Source organism: Hyperolius riggenbachi, chromosome 3 (genome assembly GCF_040937935.1).
Source record: "Hyperolius riggenbachi isolate aHypRig1 chromosome 3, aHypRig1.pri, whole genome shotgun sequence".
Classification (NCBI taxonomy): Eukaryota; Metazoa; Chordata; class Amphibia; order Anura; family Hyperoliidae; genus Hyperolius; species Hyperolius riggenbachi.
Genome location: NC_090648.1, coordinates 280,815,770 through 280,838,288, shown reverse-complemented (window position 1 = coordinate 280,838,288; position 22,519 = coordinate 280,815,770). Strand labels below are relative to the sequence as shown.

At 42.7% G+C, this 22,519-nt stretch overlaps 1 protein-coding gene across 2 annotated transcripts in view; it reads right to left on the bottom strand.

Annotated features, from left to right (window-relative positions):
• Positions 1-22,519, bottom strand: part of LOC137563668 (V-type proton ATPase subunit S1-like) — a 92,192-nt gene that overhangs the window by 55,232 nt on the left and 14,441 nt on the right. For both annotated transcript variants that reach the window (XM_068276389.1, XM_068276390.1), the window contains exons 2-6: positions 18,340-18,466; positions 18,182-18,250; positions 14,738-14,931; positions 12,857-12,897; positions 4,219-4,304 (exon numbers count right to left, since the gene is read on the bottom strand). In XM_068276389.1, the coding sequence (XP_068132490.1) occupies positions 4,219-4,304; positions 12,857-12,897; positions 14,738-14,931; positions 18,182-18,250; positions 18,340-18,466 (517 nt within the window). The remainder of the gene's footprint in view (positions 1-4,218; positions 4,305-12,856; positions 12,898-14,737; positions 14,932-18,181; positions 18,251-18,339; positions 18,467-22,519) is intronic.

Below are 22,519 nucleotides of genomic sequence, written 5' to 3'. Positions count from 1 at the left end.
TACTTGGGTCACGTTCTTAGAGTAGTGAGAAACTGCCCAGGTACAAAGCCCTACTAAAGCTAGTGACCTTCAACCAATACATTAATTAAAATTATTATTATTGTTATTATTACTACTACAGTATCTCATTAAAGTGAGTACATCTCTTACATGTTTATTAAAATGAAGGAGGCATTTCAATGACTATGTAAACTTGCGCTTATGTAAACACGTAGCAAATATAAATGAAGCATAAAGATCATATTACTCGTTAATGTAACAGTGTGAATGGGGAGCAGGTGTGCTACATTTGGTATTATCGTTCTCCCACATCTTGCACTGACCACTGGAAGTTCAACATGGCACCTCAGGGCAGAGAACTCTCCAAGGATCTTAAGAAAATGAATTGTTGCTCCACATAAAGAGGGCCTATAACCAAACCCTGAAGCTGAGCTACAACACAGTAGCCAAGACCATACAGCAGTTAAACAGGATAGGTTCCAATTAGAACAGGCCTCACCATGGTCAACTAATGAAGTAAAGAGCTCGTGCTCAGCATCAGATCCAGAGGTTGTCTTTCGCAAATAAATGTATTGGCTGCATTGTTTCAGAAGTTAAAGGGGTGAGGAGGTCAGCCTGTCCGTGCTCAGAGCATACACGGCACCCTGCACCAAATTGGTCTGCAAAATTGTTATCCGAGAAGGAAGCTACTTCTAAAGACAATGCACAGGAAAGCCCGTAAACCGTTTGCTGAAGACAAGCAAACTAAGGAGATGGATTACTGGAGACGCTGATGGTTGGATGAGAGACTGAGATTGGAAACTGCTGTATTGTTTTATACACAGTCTTGTTAGAGAAACACTGTGAGTGCACAACTTGTAATTTTTAAACTACCTCTGGAGTTTTTATAGCCATCAGAACAGTACTTTTGATGATACTACACAAACACCAATGCCACTGGGCAACCCACTAAGTGAGCATACTGGGTAGCCTATAAAGGACTAGTTTTTCTTGCAGTGAGCCAAATAATAGAGACCAAATACTAAAGGCCTCAAATACCACAGAGGGTTGTTTTTGAGAGTGCAAGGCTGCGAAGAAATATATGTTGGAACTGCCAGCAACAAGTCTAACATACTACACTTGCTGAAGATCTAAAGAGGGACATATTTGCTACGAAGCCTATCCAATTAGCATTTTTTTACCATCTTATTTATAATTATTATGCTGTTGAGGGAGCGCACACAAGGACAATAACTATTATACTGTGGAAATGGTCTTATTCCAATCATTTGTTTTACATTTTCCTCAGAAATAATGCTTCAAATAATATGTGTATGCATCAGCTAATCCCTAAGACAGAACTGTAAATCAATGGGGCTCTATATAGCTCAGTATTGTGAATTTGAGAGTAAATAATGTGTCCTGACCTGTCACAGATTTCCCTGTAATTGCAACAAGCATAATGCACTCTATCATCTCATCATTAGCCAAATCCCTAAGCATTCATTTATTTGCTAAATATATTGACAAGGAAGAGGATGTAATAATCACTTATCCATCATCTTCTCATCAACTGCTGCAGACATTTCAGGAAAGATCTATTGGTGTCATCCCAGATGGGAAACTGGAAAAGGCACGGAAGTAGCTTTATACAGAAGGCTTATAATAAAAAGGTTATGCATAACTCCTTAAGCATTTTATTTCTTCAAATTCCCAATGGATAACTGCAGGAAATAGGAAGAAAGGATAGACAGTGAATGTGTAACCAGAAATGCCATGGAGCATTCCTTCCTTAAAGGACTTACGAGGCCAAAACGGCTAAAAAAAGCCAAGTACCTTTAAGATGTTTAAATGCACGGAGGACGCCGTCCGCGCCCTCCGTGCAGTTCCGCCGGGTCCCCTTCCTGTGATCGCCCCCCGTGCCGATCGCGACCCCACAGGCCGGGTCGGGCTCTCGTTCCGCTCCCAATATGGCCGCTTCCTCTGGCCGCCGCTGCGCAGTCCGCCTGGCCGCTAGTGCGGCTGCGCAGCTCTGCGGCCAACCCCCCGAACCACGCACTGTAGCGTGGATCGGAGGGGTAGGCCGTAGAGCTGCGCAGCCGCACTAGCGGCCAGGCGGACTGCGCAACCGCGGCCAGAGGAAGCGGCCATATTGGGAGCGGAACGAGAGCCCGACCCGGCCTGTGGGGGTCGTGATCGGCACGGGGGGCGATCTCAGCAAGGGGACCCAGCGGAACTGCACGGAGGGCGCGGACGGCGTCCTCCGTGCATTTAAACATCTTAAAGGTACTTGGCTTTTTTTAGCCGTTTTGGCCTCGTAAGTCCTTTAAAGTGAACCCGAGGTGAGAATGATATGGAGGCAGCCATATTTGTTTCCTTTTAAACAATACCAGTTGCCTGGCAGACATGCTGATCTATTTGTCTGCAGTAGTGTCTGAAGTACACCAGAAATAAGCATGCAGCTAATCTTGTCAGTTCTGGCAATATTGTCAGAAACACCTGATCTACATATGCTTGTTCAGGGTCTATAGCTGAAAGTATTAGAAGCAAAGGATCAGCAGGGCAGCCATGCATCTGGTATTGCTTAAAAGGAAATACATACTAAACACCTTTTGAAGTATAATAAAGTGGTTTCTCATGGGATATCTTTATGGTGGCGCAGGTTTGGGCGGTCCCCTCCAAAAATCTCAGTTATCCCTTTAATTGGTAATACTGATTTCCCCCCAGCTTTTGATAACCCGGGCTCATTTAAATGGTGGGAAGATAATGGCATGCACTATGCCAAAAAATTTTGGATCTCTGATATTTTTGTTTCTTTTGAACAGCTTAGATTTACCAAAGAGGTTCCTAGATCGGAATTTTTTCGTTACCTGCAGATTAGGCATTTTTTGCGCTCAAGGAGCCTTGGCAGAAAGGTTGACCCCCCCCGTCACTCTATGATAGAATATGTAGAGGGGATGCCCCAAGTAAGGGGCTTATCTCCTCTATTTATGAGGATTTGATCACAGCCGGTATTGAAGCTAAACCAAAATATATATTGGATTGGGAGGGGGAACTGGGGATTACCCTTACTGAAAACCAATGTGTGCTCATTTATGACAGAATATTAAAATCCTCTCCATCCCCCTGCTTAAGGGAAACAGCATTTAAACTGATGATGAGATGGTATAATACACCGGTTAAACTCCATAAGATCTTTCCCACTCATTCTCCACTATGTTTTAGAGGTTGTGGGGGGAGGGGTACATTAACTCATATTTTTTGGGACTGTACGGTTGCCCAATCCTTCTGGGCTGAAATTTGGGCCCTGTTTCACAATATTACTCATATAACGGTCTCTAGCTCTCCGGCCCAAGCTCTGTTATATGCTAATGCCCCTAATATCCCTAAGACTTTCAGACGGTTATATAGTGCTTGCCTGTTAGCCGCCCAATGGGTTATCGCTTATAATTGGAAGCAACATACTCTACCTTTTTCATTATTTGAACAGAGACTGAATCTTATTATGGAATCTGATAGATTAGCTAGTGTCATCTCCTCTCATGATAACTTTCAAAACAGGTGGTCTGCCTGGTTGGAATATAAGTCCAATTCTTCTCCTGCTTGATTTTATATGTGCTGTATTGAGATCCAATGTTTCGGCAATGTCTAATTTAATATGTGCCTTTTTGTACTATGGAGCAAAAATCGTTTGAGATTTTGTCTGTTTTACTGTTATACTGTCATCTTATTATACTGTAAGCTATGGTTGCTTATAATTTTGTTATATCAAAAGTTTTATATTGTACTATGCTCTGTTGATGACTTTATTCTAATAAAGATCTTTTGTAAACTAAAAGGAAATACATATGGCAGCCTCCAAAAAACTCTCACCTTAGGTTTACTATAAGGGCTCGTTTCCACTAGTGCGGCATGCGTCTCGTAGACGCACGCTGGCACTGAGCGGGTGGGCGGGATCGCAGGCGAATCCCATGAGCCGTGCCATGCACGGCTATGAGAATCGCAGCCTCCGCCGCGAATTCTGTAGGGGGTTCCGGCCGAATTGCTACTGCAAGCGATTCGGCCGGCGGCTCCGTTATCCCCTATGGCAGAGTTTCCCCGCGCGATTTGCCTGCGGGGAAACTCTGCGGATTTGCGGCCGTTTCTGCGACAGTGGAAACGGGCCCTAACTTGCAGATGTTTGCTAACATTCAGATCCTCAGAACAAGAGTTTTACTACATTTGTGGGATTTCACTTACTTTTGGTGATTTTCTTCCAGTATAAATTGCAATGAAATCCACACCTTTGTCTTGCAAATCTTTAGTTATTCTTGCAATCTGCCTGTCTGTAGATCAAAGAAAAATCTTCTTATAGACAAATGAGAGAAATTCTGCCATCACTATAAAATGATCAGTGCGCTATATTCAAAAACAAAGAAAAAATATATACATCATACAGCTACAAATAACAGTCATCTTCACAACCATGGGGTATGTTCACGAAAGTCCATTAAAGGGGACCCAAGGTGAAAGTAATATGGAGGCTGACATATTTATTTCTTTTAAAACAATGCAAGTTGCCTGGCTGTCCCCACGATCCTGTGCCTCTAATACATTTAGCCATAGACCCTGAACAAGCATGCAGATCAAATTGCTCTGACTCAAGTCAGACTAGATTAGCCACATACTTTCTCCAGGGTTGTGACTCAGACACTACTGATGCCATAAGATCGAAACGACTGCCAGGCAACTTGTATTGTTTAAAAGGAAATAAATATGGCAGGATCCATAGGTCTCTCACTCAGCACATTAACTAGTCTAGGGTACTTGATCAGAGCCGGGATAAGTTCCTCCAGCACCCAAGGCTGAGACACCAAAGTGCGTCCCTTTATCAACCCCACCCTAGCCATCACACACTGATTGCTATTAGACTTAGAGGCGCCCCAGGGCCCCCAACCCCCCCCCCCCCCTTCCAACACCTTAATCTCTAATTAATTGGCATGCAATCACTGCCACGTATACCCTTTTCTTATTTCTCTCTGCTTCAAACACAACAGGGGAATGATAGCTGAGTGAGTTGTGTGCCCCCTCCTACACTGCGCCCTGAGGATGGAGCCTCTCTCGCCTCTGCCTCAGCCTGGCCCTGTACTTGATTCACAATGAGAGAATTAGCTCCCATGTAGGCAGGTGTTACACATTAATTTGTATCTGAAGTGGCCATCTGAGCCTATCAGATAACTTACCACCCATCTCTAATTTGCTGCCCTAATCCCAATGCTGACAGACACAGCAAGCATATAAACATGGCTGGGGAAAACCTTTGGGCCCACTGGGTGTCTTTCACTGGGTTATTACTTAACACCTGCTTACTGTAGGTCTTACATTATTCCTGAAGTCTAGAATGAGAAACAAACTGCCAGCAACAAATCAGGTACCCTGAACTTTTGGTAATACCAAAAAAATATATCATTTATGTACAATTTTGAGAATATTGTATGTGATGATTTATGCACTAAAGTCTTGGCAAACTTAAGGACATTCTTGCCCATATGTGTAAATCATGACAGAAGTGAGCAAATCTGAGTTAGAACATGACATGAAACACTAATGACTTTTTGTCAATGAGCCCCTTAGGAAGATAACTCATGAAAAAGGGCATGTGCAACAAGGCAAGGCAAGTAAATGTGTGGAAATATACTTCTTTAAACTCTTCAAAATTGCAATGCAAAGAAGTGGAAAGCATTGGGGATAAAGTTGTTCAATGAAACGATGGAACTAGGCCAATTGCTTCCTTTGTACTCTTTATTACAGACATTTCCTGCATTAAAACAGGCCTACTACCTTTGTCTACAGGTCTCCTATTGGCTTAAGTTCAAGAAAATATTTTGCCATATAGTGACCTTTCTCAATAGTCCTCTTCAACTAAAAGGGAGTATCTCTAGGGCCGGATTTAGGCCAAGGCCACCTAGGCCATGGCTTAGGGCACCACAGGAGCAAGGGCGCCAAAGCAGCAGGCTGAACTTATGCAGCATTTGCAAGTTTGCAATACAGGGAGATCAAGCGTGCCTGACCGTGGTACTCTGCTGCCAGTGGCCTGTGCACATTTGAATTGTGGCGGGCAGTTATGGACTTGGGCAGCATTGGAGATGGGAAGGAAGAGGAAGCTTCTGCACTGGAGACGAGTGGAGAATGAGTGACACTGATGGCTGCTGCGGTGTGAAGGTGAGCTGGAAAAAGGAGGGATTAAGAGAGTCATCTGGCTCCCTATACTGGAGGGAAAGGGGGGAGGAGTCATCTGACTACCTATACTGGGGGGTTATCAGGCTACCTATACTAGAGGGAAGGGGGAGGAGTCATATGACTAACTATACTAGAGGAAAGGGGGGAGGGGTCATCTGGCTACCTATACTGAAGGGGGACGGCTGGTGACAGCAGCCTGGGGCGGTAAAGAGTACAAATCCAGCCCTGAGTATCTCACTCTTCTCCCTGAAGTCAAATGAAAACTTTCATCTGAGAAAACATGTTAAATTATATACTGGTCACAGACAATGCAATACCCTATATCCAAAACCCAGTGTGCTATTGCTCAGAATAGTCTGAAAAATGATTCCAAGTGCATATCTCACACTCGGGCTGATTCACAAGCCTTTCTGTTGAATTATCTCACCTTACTTATTAACTCACAATGGGCATGATTCACAAAGCTTTTTCACCTCCTTTCATCTGTTACATTTGTAAGCTCTCAAAGAGTAAAAAACAAAACAAAAAAACAATATAAATTAAGGTAGAAAAAGTGATATTGAAATGAAGTTGATCCGGAACAACTTACTTTGAGTAATTATTTTGCCTATAAATGTGCTGAAAGGTTATTTGTATTAATCAGGAGAACAATAAATAATTTATTAGAAGTTTTGTGAATTGACACCAACGGATCTCTCCTTAAATGACTTAACTCATGATTGTTCTCTCCTTACCTAACTTAAGACAGTTAAGTAGAGCTAACTCATAGTTTATCCCTCCCTATTTGACTAAACTCATGATTTATTTTTCCTGGGGCTTGATTCATGAAGCAGCTATAGCAGCTGCATGCTACGCACGGTCGTGCAACATAGCGTGCCTTCCTTAGTAACGCAATTTGGTTACATAGCAATGTGTGCTCCTTTAAATGCCGCCCGCTGCTATGAAGTATCGCAACCACAATACTTCACTAGTGCGGCCGCTACTATATTAACATAGTTACTATGTAATCATAGTAACTATGTTAATTAACATAGTAGCAGCCACGCTAGTGAAGTATCACAGTCATGATACTTCCCTGCAGTGGATAACATTTAAAGGAGCACACGTTGCTATGTAAGTAAAGAGCGTAACTTAGGAAGGCACGCTACATTGCACGACCGCGCGTAGCATGCAGACCTAGGTTTAGGATGTGCTGCTGGTCATGGAGCTCACACTGCTACAGCATTAGCAGCACAGCTTCAGGAATCAAGCCCCTTATCGGTTTATCTCATGAAGTGCCTCTCCTTATTCGTTTATCGCAGTGCTGTCCAACTGGCGGCCCACGGGCCACATCCGGCCCGCCAGATGTCTTCCTGTGGCCCGCCTGCTCTTCTCCCTCTTTCTCTTCCTCCATTCCTCATACCTTTTTTCCCCCTCTTGTTCGCTCTGTCCACTCCGCCCTCCGGCAAAGTCATCGAGTCCTCCACCCTCCCACAACGTCCATTAAGAGGACGTGTTCAATGATTGGTGTGGGAGCAATGGAGGCAGAAAAAAGGGGCGGCACAAAGAACTTTGTCTCCCCAGGAATGCGCCTGAGCACATTTCAAGCAGCCACACATGCAGCCATTCCCTGAGCCACACACCGCAAACTTGAGAGGTGAGACTATGCTCAGGGACCACTTAAGGGCCGTTTCCAGTATTGGCCTCACCACGCTTCCTTCCCCCAACAGCAGCATACCAGGCTCTCTACCTCCCTCCATCCCTGACAGCAGCATGAGGGTCCATTTCCACTTTTTTTTTTTTAGTATGTTACGTGATCTTCAGTAGAGGGGGATGCAGCAATGGAAAGTAATGCTCGTTTTTTGTTTTTGTTTGTTTCTTTTTACAGCACGATCGCTGAGGGAAAAATAAAACGAGCATTACTTACCATTGCCGCATCTGCTAATGATCGCATAGCATCCTTTTTGTTTTTTTAAAGTGGACCTGAACTCTTGCCCAGGACAGAAGGAAAACCTCAAAATGCACCCTGTACGTTTTCTCCCTCCTCTGTGACTAAGCAATAGTTGTAATTTGATCTCTCTGCTGACTGTCACACTAGAGAGTTAATTTGTAAACACAGGATGTTAACCTTATGTTTCCTATGCTGCTAATCTAATTGCGTTGTGCGGGGAGCTGCTGCCAATCTAATTGCGTTTGTGTGGGGAGCTGCTGCCAATCTAATTGCGTTGTGCGGGGAGCTGCTGCCAATCTAATTGCATTGTGTGGGGAGCTGCTGCCAATCTAATTGTGGTGTGTGGGGAGCTGCTGCCAATCTAATTGCATTGTTTGGGGAGCTGCTGCCAATCTAATTGTGTTGTGTGGGGAGCTGCTGCCAATCTAATTGTGTTGTGTGGGGAGCTGCTGCCAATCTAATTGCGTTGTGCGGGGAGCTGCTGCCAATCTAATTGCTTTGTGTGGGGAGCTGCTGCCAATCTAATTGCATTGTTTGGGGAGCTGCTGCCAATCTAATTGTGTTGTGTGGGGAGCTGCTGCCAATCTAATTGCGTTGTGTGGGGAGCTGCTGCCAATCTAATTGCATTGTTTGGGGAGCTTCTGCCAATCTAATTGTGTTGTGTGGGGAGCTGCTGCCAATCTAATTGTGTTGTGTGGGGAGCTGCTGCCAAACTAATTGTGTTGAAACTGCTGCCAGATTGTTGTGTGTTTTTTTCCCCTGGGGGGGGGGGGGTGTCGAGGAAGGGCGGAGGTGATGGAGTTGGCCCTCCACCATGTAGTCAAATAAAAAATTGGCCCTCCATAACTGCAAAGTTGGACAGCACTGATTTATTGCATGCATTCCCTCTCCTTACAATTAAGGTGAAAAACACAAACGGTAAAGCTTTAAATGTTGTTTAAAGTTGTAGAGGCTTTTTGCTTATTGGGCTTTTGAAAAAATTGCAGGAACTAGTCTTTGCAGGAAACGGAAATAGCTTTGCACTTCCTATGCTCTGAGTGCTCTTGGTGTATCTCTGGGTGTGTAAGCACCTGGTCCACAAGATCACTTAGTTCACTAGTGGCGTCCATCTTCTTCCTGTTATAAGCTGTTTTTGTGTCATTTCCTGTAGAACAGCATTGTGGTTCTACTTTCTGTTGGCTTCCGGCAAATGACATTCGCAGCATTTGCAATTGTTTGCCATCATGTGTTGGCTTTTGTTGGTGTTCAACCGCAATGCCAGCAAAAGCAACAGGGTTCTAGACGCTATATGTACCATCCACGACGAGATCACTGGATCTACTGGGATACTTACACAAATTACGCCAACTGCTGTTTTTGAATGGAATGGCAGTTGATCCTTTTTCAACAATGATTTTGTCGGGAGGCGAAAACATTGTGTTTACCACCCGTGTGAACCAGCCCTTGTGATTACTATGAATAATTCATAAAACAAAAGAAACTAAAGGCAAATTTATACTAAGCATAGTTTTTTAGCCAGAGGGCATATGCGTGTGTGTATGTTCATTTTAAAATATAAGTAAGGGCCCGTTTCCACTATCGCGAATCCGCATGCGGGCAACGCATGCGGATCCGCACAGTCAGTAGAAGTGGATGGGACTGTTTCCACTTGTGCGTTTCCCCGCACGTTTTTCTGTGCAGAAAAAATCTGCAGGGTAGGGGCCTCAGAATTCGCCTGCGTGTGGAATGCAGGCGAATCGCACACAATGTATTTAATAGGGAAATCGCATGCGTTTTCCCCATGCGTTTTTTGCCGCGATTTCGCATGCGATTTCGCATAGGTACCCATGTTAATTCACACAGGCAGTGACATGGTTAAAATCGCATACAGCCTTACCTATGCGAAATCGCATGCGAAATCGCGGAAAAAAACGCATGCGGAATCGCACCCGCATGCGATTTGCCTGCGGTGATTCGCCGGCGATTTCGTAACGCTACAGTGGAAACGGGCCCTAACTGTGCATTTGTTATTTACTTGTAAAAAATAGCACAATATTGAACTTTGACTCTCTACAAATATCTTCATGTGAACAATTAGTCACTATAACATATTTGCTGAATATCAGTCAGATTCCATCTTAATAACACTGTTTAAAAATATCACAAATCACGTTATAAACGTATGTGTTCTTCTCATTAAAATGCCCTCAGAGACAATGATACATTATTTAACATTCCCACAGAAAAAGGTAACAACTGTAGCTATAGCTACCAAGAATGTTTCTAACCTTTCCTGTTCCTCAAAGAGCAACATGGCTTTTTTAAACTATAGTAACATGTTGTCATTTGAACACAGTTAAGAATTGGTATAACTTAATCCTTAGTTCACTTGCTGAAAAATATACAAGCAAGCACACATACTGTACATACATACACACAGTGGTGTAGCCAAGGAGTTGTGGGCCCCGATGCAAGTTTTACAATGGGGCCCCCCAACATTCTATACATAACAATTGATACGCGTGCCAAAACCTGCCAATGGCAACTACAGTGTCAGAGATGCAAGAAGGGATGGGGAACAGTTTGTTAATAATTACCACTATTCAAAGTATCCATAGAAGTGATTATTATGAGCACAGGACCAATAGAGAGCTAATACTGTAGTTGAGGGAGGGCCCTTACGAGCCCCCTCTGGCCCAAGGGCCCAATGCAGTTGCAACCTCTGCAACCCCTATTGCTACGCCCCTGCATACACACATAATGTGTTTGTATGTGTCATTTGGCTTTGGCTATTGCCACCATTTGTGTTTGATAGGTTAGTTTTACAAATCAGCTTAAATATAAAAATGCTAAACTGAAGGTGCATTCATGTGACTACAGCAAACAGACAGCTCTACTGAAGGTGCATGCATGCAACTACAGCCAGCAGACACCTCTACTGAGTGTGCATGCATGCAACTTCAGCCAACAGACCTCTACTGTAGGTGCAAGCATGCGACTACAGCCAGCAGACACCTCTACTGAGTGTGCATGCATGCAACTTCAGCCAACAGTCCTCTACTGTAGGTGCAAGCATGCGACTACAGCCAGCAGACACCTCTACTGAATGTGCATGCATGCAACTACAGCCAACAGATACCTCTACTGAGTGTGCATGCATGCAACTTCAGCTAACAGACCTCACTGAAGGTGCAAGCATGCGACTACAGCTAACAGACACCTCTACTGAAGGTGCATGCTATTAGAGTGCTTAGAAAATGCAGCAAATTAAATCTGTACAGGGTACTAGGAAGTATTGTTATCACAGCCAGATTTTCACACCTACATTTATTTTAGATAATGAAGGATTCAGTGCGACACCCTTCTTCATCTTCAAATGGATAACAGAGCTACGAAAACTTGGAGACCCATTAGTTTCAAGAGTCTGTGCCTGGCCTACAAATCTGTAGACAAGATCTACTCGACCTACATCTTTGAACTTGTCAACATACATATACCTGCCCATTGCCTCCGATCCTCCAACCTGTACCTGCTGGTCCCTCACATTGCTTAGTGCCACATGTGACTGGAAGTGAAACTTACCTGAAAATAAACTGATGAGATAAACAATAGTACTCTATCCTCCTACTGCTCTCAGAAGCCCAGTTCTCTGCCAGGAAAGTATTTTATGGCTGTAATTCCTTATCAGTGAGGGAAGCTATAGCCTAACTGGAACTCAACTGCAGAAAAACTGGCAGGTGCATAACTGAATATTAACTGCTTCGGGCAGAGAAAGGAAAAAAGCTTCATAGCATATGTATTTGTGTGCTTGGCATTGTACGTACACATGTCTATCTCATCATGTCACTTAAGCTTCCCTTGAAGGACTTCTCTAGGGCTATAGCCACTTTCTGGGACTCCATTCCACTGCCCATCAGGTTCGCCCCCTCCTCCAACACCTTCAAAGCCCTCAAAACTCACCGCTTTAAGGAAAACCTGAACTGAAAATTAAAAGTCAAAATAAGCATACACAAGTCATACTTACCTTCCATGTAGTCTACTCCTCAGTGTCTTTCTGCTGTCCCGCGTCCTGTTTGTCCACTGTGATCAAGGGAATTTTCTGGCCTCCATTTTGAAAACGGCCATTTCCCATAACAGCTTTCTGGTCAGCACACAGTTAAACTGTAACATCGCCCACTTCAGCCATAGGGAAACATGGACATTACCTGGTACATCAGTTTTCCTCTCAGCTATAACTGACAGCAACTGATATTTTACTGACAGCAACTGATATATTTCAGATCTGACAAATTATTGTCAGAACTGGAAGGGATTATTGTCAGAAGAAAATGGTGAGCTTCTGAGAGGAACTGATGGCAAGGTAACTCTGTAATGTTCATTTGAAGTTACCTCATGTGTTTATTTTAAAGAGGAACTCTAGTGAAAATAATGCAATAAAAAAGTGCAGTGTGAGTAAAATGGCCGGCGATGCCTGCCTTTTATTAGGGGGTGAGTGGCTCCAGGAGGGAGTGTAGCCTGATTGGCTACAATGTGCCTGCTGACTGTGATGTAGAGGGTCAAAGTTGACCCTAATGGTGCACTATGGGGGAAAATCGAACTTCCGGTAAAGTTTGCGGTTCTCCGTGATCACGAACCCCCGGAAGCTTGCCTGGAACCGTTCGCCGGTGAACCGTTCAGGCCATCTCTGTTTGCAATAAAAAAAATATATAAATGTATTGATAGTCACAACATTCTGTCAGATTCACTCACCATTTTCTGAGAAGACTGGGGCTGCAGACACTCGGTTTGATCTGTAGAGGAAGGAAAAAAAACATATCTCAATGCATTAAATGAATGTATTCCCCAAATATATGTCAGTTTTACAATTCACGGCCTTTTCTTCTCAATTATAATGCACTTTGAATGATGATTTAAAACTGCTCATTCTGCCCTTAAAAAAGTTTTGTGTGTCAAAGTCTAAATTGAAATGCACTTGTAAAAAGCTTTTGTACAGCTCCTACTGTGTTATAAGATTTTCTATTCCCCAGCAAGAACTCAGCCAATCTGCTGCTCCACAAGGAGACTGCTACCTTAAAGAAAACCTGAACTGAAAATTAAAAGTCAAAATAAGCATACACAAGTCATACTTACCTTCCATGTAGTCTACTCCTCAGTGTCTTTCTCCTCTCCTCTCCTCCTGTTTGTTCACTGTGATCAAGGGAATTTTCCATCCTCCATTTTGAAAATGGCCATTACCCATAACGGCTTTCTGGTCAGCACACTGTTAAACTGTAACATCGCCCACTTGAGCCATAGGGAAGCATGGACATTACCTGGTACATCAGTTTTCCTCTCAGCTATAACTGACAGCAACTGATATTTTATTGACAGCAACTGATATATTTCAGATCTGACAAAATATTGTCAGAACTGGAAGGGATTATTGTCAGAAGAAAATGGTGAGCTTCTGAGAGGAACTGATGGCAAGGTAACTATGTAATGTTCATTTGAAGTTACCTCGTGTTTATTTTAAATATTTTTACTCAGTACAGGTTCTCTTTAAGGTAAGTAGCCACAGTCAGATCCTGGCTAGGTGGATCAGGGATCCCTGCCGACTAATGATTGTTCCACAATCCATCTGGCCGCATTTGCAAGCATCGTTGATGGCGTTGGAAATGAAAGAGCATTTAAACATTCATGGAGAAACCTGCAAAAGTCAAGGAGGATTGGAAAGATCCTCCGTGATTTATTCGGCAGTCGTTCAAAAACGAACAATCGTTCAAAATGAACAATCATTTTGGAGTGTGCCGTGAAACATCATATAACAAATTTTCACTAAAAGCTGTTACGTAATATTGTGAAAAAAATCGTTAGTCGCACAAAATAGTTTGGAAAAATCGCTCAGTGGGTATGGGCATTTAGGATCTGTCAGTTAAGCAATCCACCTGTCTCTTTTGTTATCTCTCTGACTGATTTTCCAGAGTGCCAACTAAAGATAGAGACTGAAGAATATTCCAGTTTTGCTGCTGATTATTTCTGAAGGACAAAAAGGTTTTTAAGGTCCGGAAAAAAATAAATGGAGGAACACAACCAGGTAACATATCCAACAAGCTTTTGTTGGATATGTTCTGAGGGGCGCACGCAGCAATAGTGGGGGATAGGAGGACGTGGGAAGCCTCAGGAAGATTAAGAGGCTTCCCTCTTCTTAGGTAAGTATCTGGGCTTTTTTTTTTTGTCTTTCTTTTGTCTCAGGTACACTTTAAAGACTTCTCCTTTAAGAGAAAATTGGCTTCATTTAAAACTAAAAAAGAAAACATGCCGATCCAAAACAAAAGGAGAAGGCTGTTTAAAATGTGTATTCTAAGCTGACACACTGTTTTATTTGCCTTTTTAGTTTAGTTTGTCATCTAGAATAAACTTCACAACAAGGATTAGCGAGTACAGAGCTATTAGCCTTTTTGTAAATTGATAAGGGATTTTAACTTCGTGAGCTAAATATTCTGGGACTGCTTTTGCTACACTGTTAGCTATTTGATAAAAGTAATTAAACACTCCATCTACTGCTAAAGTGTGTAAAAAATGAGAGGAGCTCTTGATGTGTTTTTATTGTTGAGTACATAGTCCATACCATCAAAATAGCATGTATTGTACCTTGGTATTGACTGTAGATTTATTGAAATTAAGTTTGGTTTAGTGTAGTCCAGATCTAACTTGGAAACATTGAAGTTGTCCACACTAATTTGGTTCCAGTCGGCTTGTTGTTGGAGGTATCCTTGCAGATCACAAATCGTTTTCCTGTCTACAGCAGGAAGAACGCGAGAGGCTGGTGAAGAATCCATAATGTCCTGCAATAGATGCACAGGAGTACATTACACCTCTATTAAAACATTGAAAGTTCATGCATCATAGTTGAAAGATTTACACGGTACATGATAAATGACTGAAGTATTAATTCAGCTGTAGTAGAATTATCCACAGCAAACAATTTCATGTAAAGGTCAGCTGTCAAACACTGGAGAGCCAAGTGCAAGTGTTGTAAATTATGCATGACAAGGAAACACATTGGCATCTGAGGGTTATTTATTCAGTTCCTGGAGTAATTATACTATCTTAATGCTATAAAAACCAGCTTACCAGCACTAAAAACTGATCAGATGGTTGGAACAAATGTTCCTTTAATAGGTTACTTAACTATATAAACATTTTGCAAGATTATACTGTATATACAATAGGGAAGATTTGTAACATGTTGTTTGATCTTAGGTGTTGTGCCGTATCTATTAAGCAAGAAGATAATTTACCAAATTAAAACAATATATATAGTTTTCAGAAGGCTAAGTGAGGTTTTGTAACTTAGTATGGTGTAATATAAATATCATATTACACCATACTAATATATTCAGCTATACAGTATATGAGAAATTAATCAGCAACAAAGTATAACAACCAAGGAAATGGGACAGTATTGATTCTTACTTTGACTTAAGTCCACTGAACTAATTTAAACTATATTGCCACATGTATTGGGACGCCTGCCTTTACACAGCATACATTAAAAATGGCAAGAGTAAATGTAGGCGCAGGGTGATGTTAATATGCTCTAACTATACTCCTGCCTATTATTATTATTATTATTTAGTATTTATATAACTCTGACATCTTCCACAGCGCTGTACAGAGTATATTGTCTTACCACTTAACTGTCCCTCAGAGGGGCTCACAATGTAATTCCTCATATAGTCATATGTCTATGTATGTACCATGTAGCAAATGTACCATAGTCTCGGGCCAATTTAGGGGTAAGCCAAATAACTTATCTGGGTGTTTTTGGGATGTGGGAGGAAACAAGAGTGCCCAGAGAAAACCCACACAGACACAGGGAGAACATACAAACTCCTTGCAGATAGTGCCCTGGCTGAAATTTGAACCAGGGACCCAGCGCTGCAAGATGAGAGAGCTAACCACTATGCCACTGTGCTGCCCATTGTGAAATCTATTTCCCTACCTACTACCTAATTATTTCTCTGTCCACGTTATTACCCAGCTTTTATCGTAATTTGGATTCTGGCTATTGTCAGCCCCCCAAATTAGTCAGTGAGCGCTGCTCTAGCTGTAATTGACATCACGGCCTATGGCGGTGCCCATATCCCAGCCGCACACTACGCCAAAATTTGCGCAGACATAAACTTTAATGACATCCAATCTTAATCTACACAATTTAAAGGACCACTCCAGTTAAAAAAAGTAAGCAGTTAAACTTTGAAAGAACTGACAGGTTTTGGACTAGTCCATCTCCTCATAGGAAATTTTCATGGTTTTCTTTGTTATCAAAAGCATTTCCTGAAAAACATTTGCTAAGTCTAACTGATAAAATAGTGCGCAAGTGAGTAGCAAGGCTGGCTGGTAACTTACTATTTTGGCAGGTAAACTGCCCTTTAGGAAATGCTGTTGAAAACAGAAACCCCCCTGAGACTCCCCCATGAGGAGATGGACTAGTCCAAAACCTGTCAGATTTTAACTGTTTACTTTTTTGTTGGAGTAGTCCTTTAATGTGAAATTGATCCACTCTTTGCCGCTCTAATTGCTTCAACTCCTCTGAAAAGGCTTTCCACAAAGTTTAGGAAAACAGTGGGCTTTATACACATATTTAGTGTCAGCTTCAAAAACTGTTTTAGATAAGGTAAGGTAACAGCATGAGGTGGAATTGGTTGTGATTATTGACTACTTTTGTTCAGTAAAATCTCTGTAAATGGCATCTCGCTATCACTCTTCTCCTGACTGTTTGTGAGGATTTCTTCCTGAGAGCTGAGGCAGCAGCTGAAACCAGACAGAGACAATTTTCCAGCTGTATCCTGACAGCCTGCTCTGAAGGATAATCAGAATCGCTGTCATTGTTCAATTTACTGCTGCAATCTGTTGCTTCAGACAAAGTGCCGCTGTGTTCACGGATCTCCTTCTGTTCTGACTCGCACAGCATTTTGCATACTCTGCTCTAATACGTCTGCAGGTCTTCTGTGTGTAGCATGTACCACCTGTAATTTATAGACTAAAAAGACAAGATCCCAATACCCCCAAAAATCCTATATAATAAAACCCCTGTCTCTCTGCGTCCTGTCCCTGTGTATGCCGCTGCTTCCAGACTTGAATGAGAACCTCACTGCATTGTGGGAAATAACAGCTTTGTCCAACTGCCAAGCAAGCAGCTCCCTGTGTGCATATACTGCAGACTGTGGCGGAGGACGGGCGAGCGGGACGCATCTGTGCTCGTGTTGGTGTGGGGGGGGGGGGGGGGGAGTTGGGGAGCGCCCATAGCCTAGCACCCAGCTTTTTTACTAGTAAATAAATAAAATACACATAAATGCACCTTGATCTGCTGCACACTAAGTATACTAAAAAGGTATCGACTCCTATATACTGTATATCTATATATCAAGGTGTGTGTGCGTGCGTGTGCGTGTGCGTGTGTGTGTGTGTGTGCGTGTGTGTGTGTGTGTGCGTGTGTGCGTGTGTGTGTGTGTGTGTGTGTGTACGCGCGCGCATGCGTGCATGCATGCGTGACGGCCAGGGAAGGAGAGAACACAGGTGCACCGGATGGGCTGCCCTGCTTTTTTCCTCAATGCAGACAGAGGTGAAAGGAGAAGGCAAGAAGGCAAGTGGCAGGGGGAGGGGGAGGTAATGCAGATACCACAGTCCTGGTGAATTTATGCAGTCTTTGACTTTCTTTGGGACTTGGCAGACCAGTTCATAACCTCTTTTCCATTCTGGCTGGACAAAGTCTGAAAATGTCAGCTGAATGTGATTTGTTTCATACATTAGCCACAGTAGCCCGGCCGCATTAGCTGCAGTAGCCCAGCAACTTTGCATATTTATTGACAGTCAAAATCCCAAAGAGGTAAGGCTCTAGCTGTCACATACAGTGTGTACATTTGTAACATGGGTTTGCTTTAAGAGTATGGGGACCATTTCACATTAATCAAAGGGGGAATAGAAAATGAAATAAGAAATGGTGCACTGTAATGGGTATTCATACTGGGAATAGATGTCATGTACATATATGGCACAAACACTTTTATAAACATGTATATAGAGACTTGCCTGCACATTATGGAGAGGATTCTCACTCCCAAATGCTGCACTGTAATATGTAAAGTCATCCATGCTTAGCTGAAAATAGATAACATAAGACAGGTTCATGCAGCAATCACACAATACAAATATTTCAATTCATTTCCATATGTCAGTAAGATACATACTGTGTCTTGGAGGAAGATGACAAGTGACATTCTTCTAGATACATCCTCTTGTGTTATTAATCTGTGAAATTCCTCACTTGATGTAATGTGCCCTTCATTTATTATTGGTGCTGAGGACCACACAGAGCTGAAATAAGACAAAAATTACAGCTTCAGTTTGACAGATCTATGTAACTACCTGGATGTGTGGTATGATTTATGAGGAGGGAAGGGCACAAGAGTAAAGTCTCAGAAAGGAAGGACTAGGCAATATGAACAATATGTACATGCAAAGGTAGCCACATGTTAGGTGATGAAGCCAACCAGCCTGGGAGTTCCCCACTGAGCTATACTAGCATTGCCTCCCAGCCTAAGGAACTAGTGATGAGCAGGGAGTGATCCTGCAAGCGGGACAGTCTCCCTCAGTTCTAGCTACTACTTCGCTATTTTGGTCAGCTATGGGGGAGGGTACACCTTGTCGGAGGCAGCAAAGCATTTCCCAAAATCAGCACCATGCCCACTACTGGTAGACAGGTGGGCAGCTTTTCAGGCACTTGGTACACCAGAGGATAGCTGGTAATGAGAGGAAATAGTTTGTTGTTTGCCCCCCTGACCAAAAAATGACCAGTCTAGTAATGATAGGTTTGTTGCAGCTGAAGAGATGGAAAAACAACAAATTAACTCTCAAAATCCCACTGAATCAAAGTCGGAGCTTAATGGGGAACTGAAGTAAGAGGTATACAGAGGCTGCCATATTTATTTCCTTTTAATCAATACCAGTTGCCTGGCAGCCCTGCTGGTCTATTTCTCTGCAGTAGTATCTGAATAACACCAGAAACAAGCATGCAGCTAGTCTTGTCAGATCTGACTTTAAAGTCTGAAACACCTGATCTGCTGCATGCTTGTTCAGGGGCTATGGCTAATAGTATTAGAGGCAGAGGATCAGCAAGGCTGCCAGGCAACTGGTATTGATTAAAAGGAAATAAATATGGCAGCCTCTCTATACCTCTTACTTCAGTTCCCCTTTAATGTGTTTTGTAAGGAGTGGAAGAACTATTTAATCCCCTACCAAAAGATGACTTAATTCTGTTGGTGGCAAAACCCTTTACCCTGGCTTAAGAAATACAGTATGTCATACTAGATTTGCATACATTTGAAATCGGCGCGGGAGACTTGGGCGCAGGATATAGCCGGTATATGGCTTATCCTGCAGCTGCACAAGTCCCGGCCTTGTTAATTGCTATTTCTCCTCCAGGCCGCCATGGATGGTGGGGAATGATATAATTCGGCTTCCAGCAATTGCTGGAGGCCAAATGATTGTGTTTTAAAAGCAACTTCAGCTCAGTCTTCTGACGGCGCTGACGTTACTCACTGAGCGCCGCTATAGATGTAATTCCTATTACGGTCTATGGTGGCGCCGGCTGCTCCCAAATCTTCCTGCGCTGAAAAGCACTGCTCCACTAGATTTAGTTATTCCACTTTCCCCAGTAGTTAGTTTGAATTGTAAAATACAATGTTGGCAGCAGCATGTGGCATTATGCTGGGACATCGCTCTCAGAGATCAATGTCCCCAAGATCTATGCGGTCAGGGCTATTCGATAAACAATGCAGGTAGCAAAGCAATGTAATCCACAGCAAACACTCAATATTAATTTTACTAAAGCCTTATCAGCACATGAGGGTTTCTGATTGGTTGCCATGGGTACCACACTGAGTAGTTTGTTCTTTGTTCCTTGTACTGTTTCAATGAATATACCAAATAAAGCAAAGCATATGCATAAGGAAAACTCAACAATTCCAAGAAACAGTATATAAGAAAAAAAAAATCTTAGATACATTTTATGTATTGTTCATACACTTTTTTTGTGTGTTTTTGATTCATGAGGTTGAAAGTTTCAGCTATTTATGCCATCAAATGTAAACGAAAGGTAATAAGGCCTCAGGTACAGCATGGGAAAGAAGGAAGAAGCCCAGTCCTCCCCTGAGCATTGGGCGTCAGTTGTTGGGACCAGAAGTTGAAGGGGGAAGATTAGAGGGAAGAAGGTCAAATAATTAATGGGGGGTGCAGGAGCTATACTTTATGGGGGGGGGGGGGGGGGGCAGAAAGGGGATGTTTTGCTAGCTGCTGAGTTTTTCTGTCCACACTTCTGAAGGAAAGATGTGTTTGTGTGTGTGGAGGGGGGGGGGAGCTATTGTTCTAGTGGTTAATTTTTAAAAGGGGGAGAAAATGTAGCAGCAACTGTTATCGGCAGGAAGGTTAATGTCCTAACTCTCGTTATTGGGGAGTGAGTTAGTTAGAGGAGGTTGGTGGCTGTATTTGTTGCGGGGGAGAGAGGGTTATGGCAGCTGCAATTACTATGTGGGAGGAGATATGGTGACTGCATTTGTTGAGGGTTGGAAGTAAAAGTCCATAACCTTCTACTTCCGAACTCCAACAAATGCACCCCTCCCATAGCTTACGCTCACCACTAAATCAATTAGCATTTGATAAGATACTATTGGGGGGTTAACAGTGGCTAATGTAGCTATCGTGAGCTATTAGGGTAGAGGAAGGTGAAGGTGGATACCAGGGCCGGGCCAAGGCAGAGGCGAGAGAGGCTCCAGCCTCAGAGCGCAGTGTAGGAGGGGCGCACAACTCACTTAGCCATCATTCCCCTATTGTGTTTGAATCAGTGAGAAATAAGAAAAGGGGATACATAACAGTGACTGCAAGCCAGATAACTAGAGATTAAGATGTTAGGGGGGTTGGGGGTCCTGGGGCACCTCTTAGTCTAATAGCAACCAGTGTGTGATGGCTGGGGTGGGAGGAATGGAAGGGCGCACTTTGGTGTCTTAGCTTTGGGTTCTGAATGACCTTGTCCCAGCTCTGGTAGCCACTCTTGTTTTTGGGTAAGGCAGGGTTATAATTGCTGCCCTACCTTTATGACCTGGGGAGAGGTCACCATGGGGTGGAAGGGTGTGGTAACATATGAATGGGGCCTACTAAAAGATTTGCTGGGGAGTGCATGAATTGTAGTTATACCCATTTCACAGGAAAGTTTATAGTGAGTTATTTTGTTATCATAGGGGATAGAGAGCTGCATTTCTTATAGTGTACAGCTACTTTCACACTGACACATTGCATTGTCTCAGACAATATCATTGCATAGCAAATGCGATGTGATTATATTGTAATGATACGTTTACATTGGCATGTTAGCAGTGCAGTGTGACAGAAAGCGCCGGAATAACACAAGGCATGCTGTGCCTTGCCAAACAATGTGCATGTTTACAGTTGCAGTTAATCAGTGTGTATGTGTCAGTGTATGTATGCTTACCTCAAGTTGGTTTATAGATGTTTCCCATCAGACATATATGACTTTTACATAAAAATTTGGGGGTAGACCTAAAAAGTTGTACTGAGCTAATCAGCTTTGAAAGCATGTGATGTTTAATCAGTCAGCAGTCAATGCCATATCTGATTAGTCATGTGCAGAATATCAGTTCAGCATCCCCTAATTCTGATAACGCCACACTTTATAAATTCATAATAATAATAATAACTGTAGATTAAAAAGTCTAGCAAATTGAATTTCAAGACATCTCTAGGTTGTGCTTACTGTTTTCACTGACACTCTTACAAATAGTTGGAGGATACTACAGTACATTGAAATCTACAGTACCAGCACACAATATTTGCATTTTTTTTAAAAGTTGAAGGCTAGGTTCACAGTGGTCAGTTGCATAACGCACGTGTTATAATGTGTGTGAACTGCAATGGAGACTGGACATATACTTTAATACAAAGCCTGTGTGCAGCACGTTAGAATAACACTATTAGTTACAACGCGGTACTATGAACAGGCTCATAGAATTGTATGGGCAGGGAGTTGACATGCAAAATAATTCTGCAACGCAACTGACCACTATAAACTAGGCCTGAAAAAAAAAGTATTTTAAAAATGTCAAAACTGGCTGCAAAATACCAAGGGCATGGCGTTATCAACTTTGGCAGGAGGAAGATGGTGTATTGATCGGTAGTTAGTTAAACATCAGTGGTTTCAGAATAATACTCCTAATTATGGGCAATTGTATGAATTCAGTAGAGAGAGCAAAGTAGAAGCTGGGAGATCATGGAATTGATCTTGCTGCCATGTCTGTGAAGTCCTTCAGTGGTGTGCATTGCAAAACTGACACTGCAGCCTGTTAGTAAAGGCCAAAG